The sequence below is a fragment of the Protopterus annectens genome, chromosome 9.part0 (genome assembly GCF_019279795.1).
Source record: "Protopterus annectens isolate FY-2018-M chromosome 9.part0, PAN1.0, whole genome shotgun sequence".
Taxonomy (NCBI): Eukaryota; Metazoa; Chordata; order Ceratodontiformes; family Protopteridae; genus Protopterus; species Protopterus annectens.
The window spans coordinates 258952961-258972182 of NC_056743.1; the positions used below are offsets into that span (position 1 = coordinate 258952961).

The following is a 19222-nucleotide window of genomic DNA, read 5'->3' on the forward strand; positions in this document are numbered from 1 at the left end:
CCAACATTAGTATGGTTCATGTCCTGTATACTCCAGATTCTTCTAGTCAACTCTTTTGTCCTTTTTTTTCTCTCTCAAGTATTTTCCTGTGGGACATTACAGAAAGGTTTCACTGGCAAAGTCTGTCTATTAGCTTTATTGTGAGAAGAATGAGAAGCAGTGACCCCTTCTGTTTGCTGACTCATGTTTTGTTAGATAAACTTTTTCCTCCTTAGCCTGTTTTGCATCGAAAAATGTCTGATATCCACATCTTTCATATTCATTTCTAGAGATTGAACTACATACACACACACACACACACACACACACACAAAGCTATCTGCTTAGACACTGGTAGAATCATTGACATGAAAGGAAAATATTGGCTCTCATTTGGGACATGAAGTAAAAACATTTTTGCAGCCATGCATATTTTTAAAAGGTATCTCCTTTAACTTTCTTTAGACACTTAAAATGGTCTAGCCATTTTCAAATGGTCAAACTCAACTCTACAGCCATAGTAACTCCACCCTCTTCCAATGAAACAACTTTTAAGGAAGGTAAGTTGGAGACAGGTCATTTTGGAGACCAATGATCTCTGGTAGGAATCTCTGGTATCAAGTGCGAGTTTAAGCAATCTTCGCTCAAAATTAAATGAGATAGACATACATTACATCACTGCTGCGGTAGACTTCACTATATGGGTTGTGGCCGGCCAGCTCCCAAAACTTAAGGGCACCTTTCAAGTACCAAGACCTTTCATAGTTTGAGCAAGACAGGAGAAAATCAGTGGTCTGGCTGCCAAGCCATTCAGAGCTTTCCTGCTATTGGAGAGCACTCATTTTGCAGACTTTCTAGGAGTAATGGTCTGCTAGCAATTTTTCCATTGCTAAACAGAGGTCAGGTAAGGCTACTGCTTTTCCTCCTGTTCTTCAGCTTGGAGGATGTTTTTATTGCATACTGCAACATGCCTGAAAGCCAACCTACAGCCCATAAGAAGGTAGATAAATTATATAAAATTTCTCCATCTTCCATATGCATTCTAATCCTAGGTCTGACCCTGCAGTGATTTCCTTGTTTAATCCTTCTGGACCTAAACATGTGGTAAATGCTAATCTCCCTCCTTTCTCTGACGGTGATTGGAAATTTTTTGATAGGGTTGGAGAAAGAGTGCATTTCTCTGCCACTCTTATTTTTAGGAGTTTTAATTAAGCTTGTATGTTAAAATTTGTGCTTGCTTTTGAAAATATAAGGACCATTACTGACACTTTTCCTTGTTGGAGGTTGTTGGGGTGGGGGGGGGGCCTCTTGAAATTTTTTTATTACTTCTGTTTCTCAGCAACTAAACATAAAATGTTCTTAAGACTCCACTAATGACTGTTCTAGAGCAGCAGCTACTGGATCTGTGATGTGAAGGTTTGCAATTGTACGTTGTTTAAATTTGCCTGAGATGTGTTAGCTGAAATTTTGAATTCTTCCTTGACAGAGAGGTTGTGTTTGGACCATCTGGTGCTGCAATGTGAAAAAGTGAAGAGAAAGGGAAATTGATTCAAGGGATAAGTTAAGATGCCTCAGCCTTCCTTCTCTGAGTTTTTTAAAGGTTTCATCCTTGACTAGAAATCCTTTTTTGTCATCATAGTAATGCATTTCTGCTTATTTCTCACAAGCTCATGAATGATCCCACAAGTGTACAAGCAAGCACATAGACATTCTGACCTTGGTTTGTCAATTTGGTGATCATTTGCTGTCACACTGCCTCCCCCCACCAGAACAGAAAAATGGTGAGCTCGAGTATAAAACTAAGTTTAAAGTATTGGATTGTTTCCTGGGTGAAGAGTAGGATACAGAGGGTTGTGGTGTGATGAGGATATTGTGAGCAATAGGAACGTCACTAGGTGAGTACAGGTGGGATTAGACTTGTCAGTTCTTCGGTCTTCTTGTTTCATGCTTACCTGAGGGACTAGAGAATACGTTCGTTCTTTTCACTAACATACCAAAAGTAGGTTCAGCATTGAGAGGAGAGAGCCTAAGAAAGGATGTGGAAAGACTAAACAAGTATGCAGAAAGTTGGCAGATGGGTTTTGCTTCATCTCATCCACAAAAACCATGATGTGCATCATTTTTGGGGGGATTGGAGGCTAAGCAAGAAAGTGATACATGTATATTTAGTATTTTCATGCAGCTCTCCAGGAGCAGTGAGAGGGCAGCTGTGGTGTATTCTCAAGTGGATGGGCTATAGAAGCAAAAAGTTATTCTGCTTCTCTTAATGGTAGCTACATAAACTGACATCATGCTGTCAGAGTACTATGCGGTAGTGGTATGTTCTTTGTTGTGCACTTGCTGCTGAATATCTAGCTGTGTTTCTGTGATTACTTTGTTTCATTACAGTGAAATAAATTCAACACTAGTACTTTTTTATTAGTTTAGTTAATTAAATTTTACGTTTTATTTTTCTTCTAGTATATTCATCCTGCAGACTCCATGAAGCTGGGCCAGGCAGAACTTGTGGTGATTGATGAAGCTGCTGCTATTCCTCTCCCTCTGGTTAAGAATTTGCTGGGGCCATATCTTGTGTTCATGGCATCCACTATTAATGGGTAAGTGCCATTCAGCTTTTCTGCAGCAAGAAGTCCTCAGAAAAATACTTTTCTCTGTAATTTGCATGCACAAATAAGAATATTGGCATTAATGACTGAATTTTTTCTGCATGGCTTATGATTCTGTTTGGGCCTAGTTGTGAAAGGTGCTCTTTGTATTTGTTTGCCGCAAGTTACCTGAGAATAAGCAGAGTCCTGAAATACTTGTTGAAATGATGAAAGCAAGTCTGTTACACCTTGCTAAATTACAGTATAATTTTCTAGCTCAGTATTACATAACCATCAATATATATATAAACGAGCACCCGATGCCTGAGGGCTAAGTTAGAAAGACAGAAGAATGACAAGAGGAGATAGAAAAGTGGTAAGATGAATAGTTAGGACAAAAACTACAAACGTACCCAAAACAGTTGCTTAGAGACTGGGCCATGATGCAAATGCTAGAAGAGCAGACAAGATCTGAAGGGAGGAAGGAGACTGGCATAATGGGTAGGGGAGGAGCTTGGAACTCGGATCAAATGCTGGAAATGTGGCCGAGTCGGATCCGTCCCGAATCAGAGTACTCACAGGCATAAGAGCAAATGAAAAACAACAACTTCAGATCATATAATTGCCAAAGACTGCTATGTGCTGCTTTGGGGATTTTTCTTCCTTTCCCAAAGTTGTAGACTATGGAGCTCAATATACAAGTTGAGGAGCTTCTTCCTCATATGGGAGAGCAGGAGAATTGCCCTCTGTACTAAATATATATATAAAAAATTTTCCCCTTTTCTTTCCTAGCCTTGTGTGTGTTTTTGGGTCTCTCTCTCTCTCCATCCATATGGTGGAGACACCCAAACAGGGTTTCAGGAAGTGCACAGAGTGTGGCCATAAGCTTTCCCTAGCTGATTGCCACCCTCTGGTTTGTTTAGGGGTGCCTCACCTCATTTCCTCCTGTTCAGTCTGCACAGGGTTCAATCCCTGCACGTTGATTCACAGGAAGAATACACTCATTCTGAAGGGCCTCCTCCGGCGGAGTCACTTGCTGCTTCAGCGGCTTTGGCCACCTCTTCTGCTGCTTCTGTCCCAGCCTCTGGGACTCGACCTCTCGCTGAGAGTATTGGGGGTGGGGAGAAGCGTCTAAGCACAAGGACTGAGACAAACAGAGGAAGCGGTCCTCTGACCACTCTGCCTCGTCAGACTCTGCTAAATCCTGCCTGGCTGCCGGCGCAGACCCCCCCCCCCCCGCTCCGTTCCCCTTGTTTTTCCCCCGAGCCAGAGGTGTCTCGGGTCTGCTCACTGCTGTCAACTTACCTTCACCAGCTCTCTAGACTGTTGTCGGTGGCTTCCTCTTCCAGGTCCATCCTTAGCCTCTCAGAGGCTCAGGTGGACAGGCTGATGTGGAGATTTATCCGCGCACAGATTCAGATGGGAGTCTTGACTGCCCCCTCCCCCTCTGGGGTTGGGGACATGCAGTCTGCCTTTGCCCTGATCACGCCTTTACCGATCCGACCCCCGGTTTTGGACTATTTGGGTCCGAGGCCTGTCTGCATCGAGAGGTAGGTGCCGATGGTACCTTGTACCTAGACACACCGCCCAATACCCTGAGCTGCTCAGCTCCAACTAGTTTGGAGCCAACCAGCTGTCTGAGCCATGGCTTCTAGCTGGATCCTATGTGGTGATGTCGGCTCTTGAGTTTGTTGGAGCCGAGCAGTCCATTCAGAGTCTGTGTGCCTGGAGGGTCGGCTCTGGCACACTTGTTGGATCAGAGGGTGACTGATCCAGTCATGGTTCCGCCATCCTTGCCTCTCAGGGACAGCCTGATGCCTCTCTGCCCCAGGGAGTTCCCCCACGGGAACAGATTGATGTTTTCGAGTCCTCCCCAGAGACCCTCCCCTGAAGGAGGTTCTTTGAAAACACACTTGCAAAAGGAGGCACTTAGACTCCCCACCAGAGGACACCAATTTGGATGGAAGTGGAGGGATCTTCCCAGTCACCTTCAAAAGATGTCTCCTTTGGAGATATCATGGAGATCCTTCATCAGTGAGGGGGGGTGGTCTGCCCAGAAACCCAACCCGGACGAGTCTGTGTTCCTGGAGGTGTTTGGCGCAAGACCTTCTATATCCTGGGTGTCCCTTCCTGCAGATCCCCTGGTGGATCGGATTACATCTCGTGCATGGATGGAGCCCATCCCCAAATGCCCTGATAAAATATTTAGTGCACCTTTGGACAGAACTTATAGGATCAAGGGATCTCCGGTTTATGCCATGGTGGTGGCAGCGGCCACCAAGAAGGAGCTCAGGCAGAAGAGCTCCATGGTCCATCCCCCAAACCAAGAGTTCAGGATGATGGACCGTTTTGGGAAGCGGGTTTACGCTTCAGCCACATTCTCGGTATGTTCACTGAACTACATGGCATACATAATTAAACTTCAGCGGGACCTAGTCAAAGAGATTACAAAGTCTACCCCAGGGTCCATATTGGTGGAAGATAAAAAGGTTTTCTCCTCTCTGATGGCCACCCTCACTTCGAGTGCCAGCACCTCTATGCGGCTTCTCTCTCATGCTACTGAGAGGGCTGCTATAGCTGCTGGGAACAGGCATCGTCGTCAGGCATCATGCCTGGCTGCGACTCTTCCTTCTCAGAGCCCTTTAAGGCATCATTTACCAACTCCCAGTATGATGGTTCCACCCTCTTTGGAAAGTCTGTACGTGACACTAGTCAGAGTGAGAAAGACAGGAAGACACTGCTGTCAGAATCCGATTCTTGACCCCTCAATGAACCTTTTCAAGGAATCAGCGAGGGGCAAAGAAGATGTGGTTCTGGAAGTCTCAGGGCTATTCCCAGGATGCTCAGGACTCTGCCTTCCCTCAGAGGCAGAGGGGGATTTGACTGACGTCGGCTCCAAGGCAAGGTGGGGGGGGGATTCCTAGGAATCAGAGGTCTCAAGATTCTTTCTTGGACAGACCTGCGCAGCAGCCCCGAAGGGCTTGCCCAGCTGCTCGTCTCTGGAGACAGTCGGGGGCTGACTTTTGCTACACCCAGTTGCCTGGGAGTCCATCACAGATGATTGTTGGATGTTGCAGATCATATCCAGAAGATATTCATTCCTCTTCATTCAACCAACTCCCTCTCCCAGACAACTCCCGGACATTCCAACTGCGCAAAGGGATGAGGCAGCACTGGAAATTGCCAGGCTGCTAGAAAAGCGAATCATCCTCCCCCCCCACCCCCACCCCGACCAGTCTGGATTAGGCATCTATTCCAGTTTCTTTTTAGTGCCATAGAAGACAGGGACTTGAGAGTCATTCTGCATCTTTCCATCATAAATCTGTCGGTTACCAAGACAGAATTCCGGATGGTCACTCTTCATTCTATCCTCCCCTTCCTGCAGGAGAATGACTGGATGTGCTCTGTCGACCTTCAGGACGTGTACTACCACATCAAAATGGGCAGACACTTTCTGAGGTTCTTCCACTTTCAGCTGGGGGCCAATCATTACCAGTTCAGAACGCTTCCCTTTGGTCTCACCACAGCCCCCCAGAGTGTTCACCAAAGTGATGACAGTGGTAGCTGCTCACCTATGGCTGCAGGGCTTCCAGGTCTTCCCCTACCTGGACGATTGGCTCCATTCTGCCCCCTCCAGGCACAGACTTTGCCAAGGCAGACATTATCTTCTCCAAACAGCCCACCAGCTGGGCATAACCATAAATCTCAACAAATCCCTACTGACTCCGGTTCATGTTCTGGATTTCATTGGAGCTTGGTTGGACACAATTCAGGCCAAGGTATTTCTAACCTTAGACAGACTCCAGTCTTTAAAACAACATGATCTGAAGTAGGAAGTTCATTTGTCAGCAACCTGTGGGTCTTGGATCCGATATCGGATCCGAGCCGGCAACTTGTTTCAAGCTAATGGATCCGAGCTCCTAGCTCCTCCCCTCACCCATAATCCCCTGCTAACCCTCCATGACCTCACATCGAGTTTGCCCCTCAATATATATCCAACAAAATGGTACCAAACTACCAGTCGATCCGAAGAAGGCCAGGGGGAAGGAGGGGGGGGGTGGTTGCAGACAAATGAAACTACCTACTCAGATGGAACGTTATGGTGAGTACATAACTTCTTAATCTGAAGTAGGAAGTTCATTTGTCAGCAACCTGTGGGACAGAGTCCCCAGCTACCTGTACCTTGGGTGATCATCATGGAAGGATGTTACGAAGCACCGCGGAGCCAAAGGATGCTCTCCCTCTAGAAAGCACGTCTAGTTTGTAGTGGTTATACTGTGTGATTCAGAAAAGTTTTTTTCTGTTATCCTAGTAGGGGAGGAATATTTCAGATCTGCAAAAACCTTCCTCTCTGGGCTTTTCCTTGGCCTGAAAATTCTGGAATATAATGGGTATCAAGATATAATGGCTTCTAAGACATATTCTTAAGGAAAGCATCTTGGGATTTCATGCAAATGTTTGTGTGCGCAGATTGTGCACATAGTAGTCCATGATTCAATTGCTTCAGCCTTGTGCCATCCTTTTTATTGTTACTAATATTACTCATGTTGAGGATGTGATTGCTTTGGTGCACTATCCAGATCTAACTTTGGGTACTGTACTTGGTGGATGTTTGCCTGTTGAAAATTCCCGGACTATAATTCTGATTTTCAAAATGGCAGAACTGTAATGGGTATATAGACCAAGTCTAAAGTTGTAGTACCTCTAAATATTTCCTTTACTCTAACTTACAAGAGTGTTGGAGTTAGTATGTTTAAGTAGCAGGGGAGGTTGGTGACTTGCAAAAACATTTTAAAGGTGTAACACTAAGTTTCAGAATCACTGTTATGCTTTTGACTTGAAGTGTATTGGGAAGCGATTGTGATTCTTGTACTTTCCTCTCCAGTTCAGCTTTTTTTTTTTTTTCTGAAACTCCCTCAATAATTGGTGCAGGCACCATTTTCTGGCATACATTGCGGTATAACACTCCATACTGGAAGAGTGCTTCTAGCTCCTGAGTTTACATACTTTGGATGTTGTGCTTGATATTCATTTTGGAAAAGTTCTTAATTTCTAAAGCACTAACACTTTAAGTGTTCGTGTGTCCAGTAGGTTTTGAGCCATGACCTGCACTGACTAGTCTGTTATGCCTGAAATAGGAACATTATCAAGTAATGACATAACTGCCTGAGATTCACAGTCTCCCAAGGACACAGGAAAGAAAAGCAGATGACCTAACATATTGTTGACAGGATAAATGTAGTTGAAAGTGTCCAGTGCAGTGGAAATCATGAGATTCTCGAACACAGCTTGGCTCAATTGTTTGCTTCAGCCCAATCAAAAGGCTAAAGTATTCAAAGCTGGATATCCGTCACAATTTGTATTTGGAGGTACATAGCTCCATTTGATGATTTTCCAGTTGAATTGTGATCTTTCTTCAGCAGGTAATGACTTGAGTTTGCAGGTGTCCTTGAGAGAGGCAGAATTCTATATGCCACTTGTTTGTGTCTTTCAGCTTTTCCCGGTTAGGGGTCGCCACAGCGGAACTCCGGTCCACTAATGATTGGCAGTAGAGTTTTACGTGCTGGCTTGCCGGGCCTAACGCACAACCTTCAACGAAGGAATGCCCGTTCACACATGTCGCCACACAGAAGATGTTCTAACGGGCAACGTCTAACCATTATATAGAATATTTATTGTAAATATATAAAAAATATTGCAAAGTTTGGCCTGGTTCCTTTGGTAATTAATTGTGATACATTGAGTGCAAGGAATCTGTTCAGCTGTGATTTTAGAGGATTTGACCATTCTGTGTTGAGATCACCGAGTGTTGATTGTTTAGCCAAAAGCCAGTCAGGAACCATGAAAAGGGAGAAATTCTTTATATAGAGCAAGTGCTTTCACTAATGTTTCTTCAGGTTCATTACATCTTTAAGAACTGGTCAACATGTAGTATAGATGGTCAATGCAATCACTTCTCGTGGCATTTGCTGACATGAGATGCATAATTGTAACAATTCGTATAACATTCCATTAAACTATATAAAATCCATTTGCCTCATGTCTTTAAGAGATGGGAGTAAACTGGATTACTCTGAGAAAACCACTTTAAACACAAGGGTGACTTACAGACTCTATGCACAAGACACTGCAGTTAAGAAAGAATATTTCTTGCTGTGAAGTGACAGTGCTGCTCACTGCACTATTTTGTTGTATATGTAGTGTTTATTTTTCTTCCCAAATGACAAACCTTTTTCTTATTAATTTTCTTACAGGTCCTGTAACTGTGCTAACGTTTTTCTGAATTATAACTGGCTGTTCTCAAAAGTCTGGTTATATAATAACTTTTATATTGGTGGGACATTTCCTGCTGCACTTTTTTGTATATCTTTGTCTGGTGATGTCTTTCGTAGAAAATATGAACCCAAAGAACTCAAGATTATTCTTTTTTGGAGTTGCTGGATGGCAGCTGACTGAGCAACAAGTTAACAGAGTGTGAAAAAGAGAATTAAGCAAAAAAATAAAAAAATAAAAAAAAAAGTTTATTTTGGATCAATTTGTTTACCGACCAGTGATTGCAGTGCCTGGATGTCGAAAAAGAAATAAAAAAAGGAAAACCTAAGCTAAAGTCACATTATTACTTTGTCATTTTGGAGTGGGGTGCAAGTTGGAGATGAAAGCTGTTTAGAAAATACAAAAAGCACACTTTTTGCAATTAAATTTAGCCCATTTTTGATGAACCATTTTTATTTTTTATTTAACATTTGTTTACCAGGAAAGTCTGACTTGGAATGAGCCAGTTTTCAACGGAGGCCTGGGGAGAAAAGCTCCAGAAGCATGTATTTGTAATGTGGGGGAAAACAAAACGAGCACCTGGATGAAACCCACACAAACGCAGGGAGGACATGCAGACTCTGCACAGAAGGCACCCCAATCAAGAATAGAACTGGAACTGGAGAACCTCTTACTGTATGACGATAATGCAAACTGCTGCACCTTTTGTTGGTTTGTGAGTATTAGATGTTCTTTGTGTTTCACTGTTGCAGTCCTGTTGGAATTTCCTGCAGTGAAAGCCTTTGACCAACCCACCTACCAGAGAAACTGTTTTTGTCTTCCAGGCTGGAGGACGCCCCCACCATTGTCAGTGTGCTCAGGTATAAAGGGAACCAGCCTGTGTCATCGCTGCAGTCTTTTCTTCCTGCTGGAGCACAAAGCAGTGTACAAGTGCGTCGGTCACTCCTCACCAAAAAAAATTATTGTCTGAGAGAAAAGTACCCCGTTGGGGAACTCCATTCTTTTTTCTTTAACTCATGTCATATAAAGTAAATAATTCTCTCTACTGTGTTAAACAAATACCACACACAGACTTCCATACGCTTTGTGTCACTTGTTTAGGCCCACACCACAACTTCCCAAATTGCTGTTTCAGGTTTGACACTAGAACTATTAGGCACAGAGCCGAATTCTTAGCGTATTTTCTGAGACAAGAATCTGTGTGATTGCATCCGATGGCCTCTACCAGTCGTTCCAAACTCGTATTTCCTAAGCACAAAAAAGAAAAGAAACATAACTTAGGGTCTTTGGGTGACAATCCTTCTCTCTTCGACTCTCCTACCAGACTTGTGATCATTGAGGAAGGTGGGGTGCATTTGCAGCCCTTTCAAACTTTGATATAGCGACACAGGCCTCTGATGTTCATCGTGCATACAGCTGCAGTCATAACAGATGGGTTTTCCTGCTGTCAGGCGGGTCCTCGGTCGGCCGAATTCCAAAGTCTAGGTCCGGCGTCGGTTGTCACTTCTTCCCTGACATCAGTGCGACGGGGGTATAAAAGAACCAGCCGACGCCATTTTCTTCAGTCTTTCTTGCCGCGCGGTGCCCGAAGCAGAAGCAGTTCGCAAGTGCCGGTCGGCCAGCTCCTGAGATTACGAATATTTTTCAACCGAAGACTTCTTGAAAGCTAAGTACCCCGTTGGGGAAACTTTTCTTGCCTCAGACCGATGTCAGACAAAGTTAATAATTGCATTTCATGTGGGAAGCAAATACCGCATAAGGATTTTCATTCCCTCTGTATACCTTGCTTAGGCCCAGACCACGACGTCTAGGCCTGTCGTTTTTGTGCTACATTCAACAGACGCACTATTAAGCATCGGGCGGAGTTCGCCCAACACTATTTTGGCAAAAAGTTTAATTACAACATGTCGTCGGATACTCGGACTCCAATTTTGAGTAAACGACATAAAGATAAGGACTAACATACGAGGTCCGCGACTTCTACCGACACCACGCTAAAGCCGACTACAGGTGCTCCGGTTCTCAGCGAGGCGCCTACGCAGCCCCTGACTATCGATGACACTTCATTAGCGGTATCTTCTGTGCCCTAGGTCGCAGGCTCTTCGGCCCATACCCCGACTACAGATACCAAAGTCACTCTTGGCGAGGAAACTCGGAGTTCAGACAGGCCTGCCACCTCTCAAGGTGTCTTCAGGCCGCCTTCTTCCTTTTCCATTAAGGCTTACACTAAATCTAAAGCAGCCATGCATTCTAAAAGACAAGCTCCACAGGGCCCCTCTCAAGGCTGCATGCCTAAAAAGCAGGTGCTCAAAATGGCTGAGGATTTGATTACACTTATCAGGGGTTCTCAACCCCCCTCGGACAAAAGGCCCAGAGTGGAGGAAGAATACCCTTCCTCGGACCAGGCCTCCATTACTTCAGAACATTCTGAGGACCAGGAACATTCTTACTCTCCTTTCGAAGATTCTGATGCAGAGGAGTCCATTCCCTCTGTCTCCCCCCCTGAGGATTACTCTTTTGGGGAAACCTTGCATACCTTGAGGGAACACTTCCACTGGGAAGGTCAAGAGTACTCAGACTCCAAGAAAAGGCTCAGGGATTTCCTCTTGCTCCCTCAGCACAGGCCTCTGGCTATACCTCCTGTCTTAGACATACTAGATGATGTGTATTCAGAGGCCAGCCTTAACCCAGATTCTGTACCCCCCAGCTCCAGTCAAACCTGAAAGGTATTACCGGGTTCCTGATTCACATCAATTCCTATACTAAAGCCATGCGGCTGACCCAGAAACTATTTCACAGGGTCCCAAGGGAATTAAGGCCTCCACTGCCAAAAATCCATTACCTTCAGAGAGAGATTCCAGAGCTTTAGAAAGGTAGGGGAAAAAGGTATACACCTCAGCTACTTTAACCATGAGGGCATTAAACTGTCAGTTCCATATGTTAAAGTATAAACAGTTTTTGTTATCTCAGTTGAAAAGCAAAATGTCACAACCTGAACAACCAGACTTGAAGGAGTTGCAGGATTTGTTGCATAGTGCAGAGCAAGTGGGTAAACATACCTTGCAATGTGGTTTTGATGCTTTAGAGGCCTCTTGTAGAGCTGCTGTTACAGGATCAGTCATACGGAGACATGCTTGGCTCAAAGAGCAAACCTTACCAGATCATGTCAAAGCTAAATTACTAGATGCACCTCTTCAAAAAGATGTATTGTTTGGTGTTAAAGCTGAGGAGGTATTAAAGAAAATGGAGGAAAAGGCAAAATCAATGCAAACAGTGAAAGATTTCCTACAGGTACAACCGCCACGTTTCAGTAGAAATTGGCCTTCAAAAAATTGGTCCTTTCCAGCCACGGACAGACCTCAAAGAGGTAGATACAAGCGCTCAAGAGGTAGAGGGCAATCTCAAGGATCATTTAGAGGCAGACAGTGGCAAACACCTACACCAAGAGGGGGGAGAGTATAGTTCACAGACATTCAGAAAGCAGACCCAATGACTTTCCCCTTTGCATGCCAAGCAAGGCTCAAATGGCAGCACCTTTAGGTGGAAAACTGGCATTATTTTCAAAAAATTGGCATATTGTCACAAAAGACAAATGGATCCTGGACATTATAGACAGAGGCTACAGATTCCACTTTCACACCCTTCCAAAAATGAGGGGCATGCCAAACCTGCCACACAATCAAAGGGCAGAGGCACAAAAACAAATTTCAGATCTCATGGACATGAAAGCTATTCAAGAGGTACCTGCACAAGAACAGGGTCAAGGTTTTTATTCCAGACTATTCCTGGTACCAAGGAAGGGCAAAGATTGGAGACCTATTTTGGACCTATCCATCCTAAACACATATTTACTCATACCAAAGTTCAAGATGCTCACATTACAGCACCTTCTTCCCATGCTGGGCAAGGAGTCTTGGCTGGTAACACTGGACCTCAAGGAGGCATACCTGCATGTCCCATTCAGACAAGATTGCAGAAGATACCTCAGATTTCTTGCAGGTTCATCCCATTATCAATTCTCTGCATTGCCCTTTGGCTTATCTACTGCGCCCAGAGTGTTCACGAAATGCCTGGCATCAGTAATTGCCTTCTGCAGACTTCAAGGGATACAAATATACCCATATCTGGATGACTGCCTGATCCAAGCGGACAGCAAACACACTCTTCTGAAACACCTGGCGTTTGTAATAATGTTGTTGAAATCTCTCGGATATACAGTCAACAAAAAGAAGTCAAGGCTAATACCCTCTCAAACAATAATTTTCCTGGGTGCCAGCTTGGATACAAACACCCAGATGGCCTACCTCACGCCAGAGAAACAAGGGCAATTAACTCAGTACTTCAGAAAACTGGCAACCTTCACCAGGCTGACTGCAAGGAAAATCCTGCAGGCTCTGGGATTCATGGCATCTTGCATCCTGCTAATTCCATGTGCAAAGCTGTATATGAGGAAACGTCAATGGTACCTAAAAAACTTATGATCTCAACACAGCCACAGTTTGGAAGCAATCATACCACTGATTCCATGTCTTCAAAAGGAATTTCTGTGGTGGGCTCAAGCATGCCAAAGAAACATAGGTCTCCCATTCTGCAAGCCTCAAGCAAATCAAGTCATCACAACAGATGCCTCGGACTACACCTGGGGGGCGCACATGACAGATCAGTGCATTCAGGGCAAATGGTCACAAAAAGAAAAGCACCTACACATCAATCAAAAGGAAATGCTAGCAGTAATAAATGCTATTATGGCTTTCAAAGACCTACTGCATCCAGGACAGCTATTGATAAGAACAGACAACACCACAGTGATGTGGTACATAAACGAACAGGGAGGAACTCATTCATATCCCCTGTGCAGACTAGCCATGTCCCTTTGGAACACGGCTCTGGAATTGCAAATCCAACTTCAAGCACAATTCCTGCCAGGAAAGGAAAACACACTGTCAGACAACCTGAGCAGAAATATGACAGATCCACACGAATGGAAGTTGCATCCTCAAGTTTTTACAATGATAATTCAAGCATGGGGAAGGCCAGACATAGATCTCTTTGCCACCCACAGAAATTACCAATTGACAAAATTCTGCTCAAGGACCTTTCATCCACAGGCCTGGAAAGTGGATGCACTCTCTTTCAGTTGGACAACAATGACGGTTTATGCCTTTCCACCTCTTCCACTGCTGGCCAAAGTTCTATTAAACGCCAGAGCAGACAGACCAAAGATGATTCTCTTTGCTCCCAGACTGGCCAAGACAACACTGGTACCCACTCCTGAGGAGCCTGACTCATTCCCCACCATGGATCCTGCCTCTAATGCCTCTTCTACTGACTCAGCACAACTTCAAAACTCTTCACAGTCAGCTGAAAACACTCAATCTAGCCACATGGAGGATTCCTTAAATTCACAGCAGACCCTACTCTCCAAGGAGGTGCACGATGTCAATTTGGAGGCCAGAAGGCCTTCTACTAGAAAAGCCTACTCCGCAAAATGGAAACGGTTTTGTGTCTGGAATCAGAAAAAGGGTCAGAATCCTGGAATACTGAATTTACCTCAAATACTATTGTACCTAGCCGAGCTGCTAAGCAGTGGACTTTCATTCTCCTCCATCAAAATCCATGCCTCAGCCATTTCTGCAGAGTACAACACTGATCCTCCTTTATTCTCTCACCCTCTCTTAAGACAGTTCCTCAGAGGGGCTAAGAATATAAAACCCCCAAGGAAGCAACCATAACCTGCTTGGGACCTCAGTTTCATTCTAGAAAAACTAACCCTGCCCCCTTTTGAGACAGCTGCTTCAACAGATCTGCAATATTTGTCATGGAAAACAGCCTTCCTTCTAGCTATCACCTCAGCATGCAGGGTTTCGGAACTACAAGCCCTCATGGCTGTGCAGCCTTTCATCATTTTCCATCAGGACAGAGTTTCCTTACGAACCAATCCTTCATTTATGCCAAAGGGTAGTATCCAGGGTAGCCTTGAATCAGGCTATCCACATGTCCTTCAAGGATGCATCTGCAGTCCTTACAAATGGGTTGTCCTGTCGGCAGGCAGCCCTTCGGTCGGCCGGATTCCAAAGTCTGGGTCTGGCCTTGGCTGGTGTCGCACTCACCCGACGTCATCTCTGCTGGTCTTCGGGTATAAAGGCATCAGCCGACGCCATTTTCCTCAGTCTTTCTTGCCGCGTGGCGCCCGAAGCAGAAGCTGTTCGCAAGTGCCGGTCGGTCAGATCCAGAGATTACTACTACCGAATACTACTTCGAAGACTTCTAAAAAGCCAAGTACCCCGTTGGGGACTCTTTCTTGCCTCAGCCGATGTCAGAAAAAGTAAATAACTGTTTAACTTGTGGGAAACAAATACCTCATAAAGATTTCCACTCTTACTGCTTACCTTGTTTAGGCCCAGACCACGACGTAGCAGCTTGTTTAGCCTGTGCTTCCTTCAACCGACGAACGCTTAGGCGTCGGTCGGAGTTTGCTGAACAGTTTTTCGGCTCAGATTTTGCGTACATTATGCCGTCGGATCCTCCGACTACTCAAATTGTTAAGAAACGCAAAGAAAAGGATCAACACTCGCGGTCCGTGGTTTCGGACGAAACCACGGTTAAGCAAACCGTGAGTGTCTCGGTTTCGGCCGAAACCGAGCAAACGGTTCAATCTTCAGCCGAATCCATGACTACTACCGAGGCCCCTTCTACCCTAGTTGAATCGGCCTCTGAAGTTTTGCCTACTAATGTGGTTTCTCAAGAATTATCGGATACCATCCCTTTGGATGTCTCTACCCCAGCACGTGGTGCTGCTAGGCCTCCTGCAGCCATGTCTATAAAGGCCTTTGCCAGGGCTAAAGCAGCCAAATCTGCTAAGTCTGTGCCTGTTAAGCCCCCCTTTCACAGGCCCAGTTCCAGTTCCCAAATGCTTACTCTGGCAGAGGATCTCATCTCTTTAATAAGGGGATCCCAATCTCACCCAGACAGGGCCTCTCAACCTCCAGAAAAGAGACCTAGAGCAGAGCCCCCTGAGCCAGTGTCCTCAGATGACTCTTCTGATGATACAGACAATACAGACCATCCAGAGGCTCCTTTTTATACATATGAAGATTCCGATGCTGAAGAATCTATTCCTTCTGCCTCTCCACCAGAGGAATTTTCCTTTGGGGAAACCTTACATGCCATGAGAGAGCAATTCCAATGGCAGGGACAAGATTTCTCAGATTCAAGAAAAAGGCTTAGGACCTTTTTACACTTACCGCAACATAGGCCCTTAGCTATACCTCCAGTTCTTCCTGTTGTGGATGATGCATTTAATGATGTTTGCACTGCTCCAGATACTTTACCTCCAGCCCCTGCTAAACCCGATAGGTTTTACAGGGTACCGGACACTCATCACCACTTATACAAGGCTCCTCTTGCAGATCCTGAGACTGTCTCCCAGGGGCCTAAGGCAGTAGCTTCGACCTCAGCGAAAAACCCTCTTCCTTCTGAAAGGGAATCCAGGTCCTTAGAGAGATGGGGTAAAAAAGTATACACCTCTGCTACTCTCTCAGCTAGAGCTTTGAACTGTCAGTTTCATATGATCCAATACCAAGAGTTTATGCTTGATCAGTTAACTAAGAAACTGTCTTCTGATGATTCCTTAGATAAGAAATATGTTCTAGAAATGGTGAATAACATTCAGCAGGTTAGTAACCATTCTTTAAAATGTGGCTATGATGCACTGGAGGCTTCATTTAGATCAGCCATGACTGGCACAGTTATAAGAAGGCATGCATGGTTGAAAGAACAGGTCTTAGCGGATCAGGTTAAAGCAAAGCTATTAGATGCTCCTATGGATAAGGTCAGTCTATTTGGTTCTCCTGCCCAACAAGTAATGAAGAAAATGGAAGAGAAGGCAAAATCTGTACAAACAGTTAAAGATTTCTTACAGGTTCAGCCCCCAAGGTTTAGCAGGAACTGGCCTTCCAAAAATTGGTCCTTTCCAGACTCCTCTAAATCTCAGAGAGGCAGGAATAGACGTTCCAGAGGCAGAAATCAATCCAGAGGAGGTGCCTACAGGGACGCCAGTGGCAAGGCAATAACCAACGAGGCACAGATACAACCACTACCACTGCAACAGGACAATCACAGTGACTTGGCTCTGACACCGCCTACCAGGGAACAAATAGCAGCACCCTTAGGCGGAAAGTTAGCCTTATTTTCAAGAAACTGGCACTACATCACAAGAGACAAGTGGATTTTGCAAACTATAGACCAAGGCTACAGGTTTCATTTCCACACCTTACCAGTAAAAAGAGGAATGCCAAACCTACCACCAAATCAAAAGACAGAAGCTCTAAAACAAATAACTCAATTAACAAAGATGAGAGCTGTGGAAAGGGTACCACCTACAGAACAGGGCAAGGGATTTTACTCCAGACTCTTCCTAGTACCAAGAAAAGAGAAAAGTTGGAGACCTATTCTCGACCTGTCCGCTTTAAACACATTCATCATTGTTCCAAAATTCAAAATGCTGACCCTACAGCAACTTCTTCCCATGCTGGGCAAGGAGTGTTGGCTGGTAACTCTAGATCTCAAGGAGGCATACCTGCACGTCCCCATACGACCAAATTGCAGAAGATACCTCAGATTTCTTGCAGGATCAGAGCATTATCAATTCTCAGCATTGCCCTTTGGCTTATCTACTGCCCAGAGTGTTCACGAAATGCCTGGCATCAGTAATCGCTCATTGCAGGCTTCAGGGAATCCAAATTTATCCATACCTGGACGACTGCCTGATACAAGCGGACAACAAAAGCAAGCTGACACAAGACTTACAAAGAGTCATTTGCTTACTACAAGCCCTGGGATACACAGTCAATTTAAAAAGTCAAGACTGATACCATCCCAAACAAGAACATTCTTGGGTGCAGAATTGGACACAGTAAAACAGATGGCATTCCTAACTGCAGAAAAACAAGAACAACTTCCTCTTTACTTCTTGGCATTAACAAAGCAGAACAAACTAACAGCAAGGAAAGTACTGCAGGCCTTGGGCTTCATGGCCTCCTGCATAATCCTGGTCCCCCATGCCAGACTGCATATGAGAAAGCTACAGTGGTACCTAAAGAATTTATGGTCTCAACACAGGCACAGCTTAGAAACGGAAATACCACTAATCCCATGCCTGAAACAAGAGTTCCTATGGTGGGCTCAGGCATGCCAGTCAAACCCAGGTTTGTCCTTCCACAACATTCAAACAAGCCAAACCATCACAACGGACGCCTCAGACCTCGGTTGGGGGGCCCACATGCTGGACAACTGCATTCAAGGCTTATGGACTCCAGATCAGCTGCACCTGCACATAAATCAAAAAGAAATGCTGGCAGTAAAACTAGCAATCCAGAATTTCAGACCATTCCTCAAAGAAGGCCAATTGATGATAAGGACAGACAACACCACAGTCATGTGGTACATCAACAAACAGGGAGGCACTCATTCATACCCCCTATGCCGAATGGCTCTGGACCTATGGAATATGGCTCTGAGCTACAACATTCAGTTACAGGCAATATTTGTACCGGGAAAAGAAAACATCCTAGCAGACATGTTAAGCAGAACTACCTTGGATGCTCACGAATGGATGCTACACCTGGACATCTTCAAGACCATCACAAAGAAATGGGGGATGCCACAAATAGACCTATTCGCATCCCCACTCAATCACCAGCTCAAGAAATTCTGCACAAGGACATACCACCCACTTGCTTGGAAGGTGGACTCTCTATCCTTCAGTTGGAAAGGCCTGACAGCATATGCATTTCCACCTCTTCCTTTGATGCACAAGGTACTACTGAAAATCAAAGAGGAACGTCCAAGGATAATTCTGATGGCTCCAAATTGGCCAAGGCAACATTGGTATCCATTGCTGAGGAGCATGTCTCGGGGGGAAACGTGGACACTACCCCTGATTCCTTTGCTGTTAACTCAGAGCGACTACAACATCCTGCATCCAAACCTGAAAACTCTGCAACTGACTGCCTGGAACATTGCATAAGAGCAACTAACCCAGATTTATCTCAAAGGGTTAAAGACATTATCCTTGAGGCCCGCAGACCTTCAACAAGAAGGAACTATGCAGGAAAATGGAAAAGGTTTGTCATTTGGAGTACTGAAAGAGGGAAAGATGTGTCAAAGGTAGATATTGCCAACATCCTGGAGTATTTGGCAGAGCTTCTCCATACAGGCCTGTCCTATTCCTCCATCAAGATACATGCATCAGCTATTTCTGCAGAATACAGCTTGATCCCCTGTCTTCTCACATCCTCTACTCAGGCAGTTCCTGAGAGGAATTAAGAATGTAAAACCTCCTAGGAAACCACCATTACCAGCATGGGACTTGAACTTTGTGCTAG

At 44.9% G+C, this 19222-nt stretch overlaps 1 protein-coding gene across 1 annotated transcript in view; it reads left to right on the top strand.

Moving 5' to 3' along the window:
• NAT10 (N-acetyltransferase 10) overlaps positions 1-19222 on the top strand; it is a 1889152-nt gene that overhangs the window by 815833 nt on the left and 1054097 nt on the right. The window contains exon 12 of the mRNA XM_044082846.1: positions 2440-2576. Within this exon, the coding sequence (XP_043938781.1) occupies positions 2440-2576 (137 nt within the window). The remainder of the gene's footprint in view (positions 1-2439; positions 2577-19222) is intronic.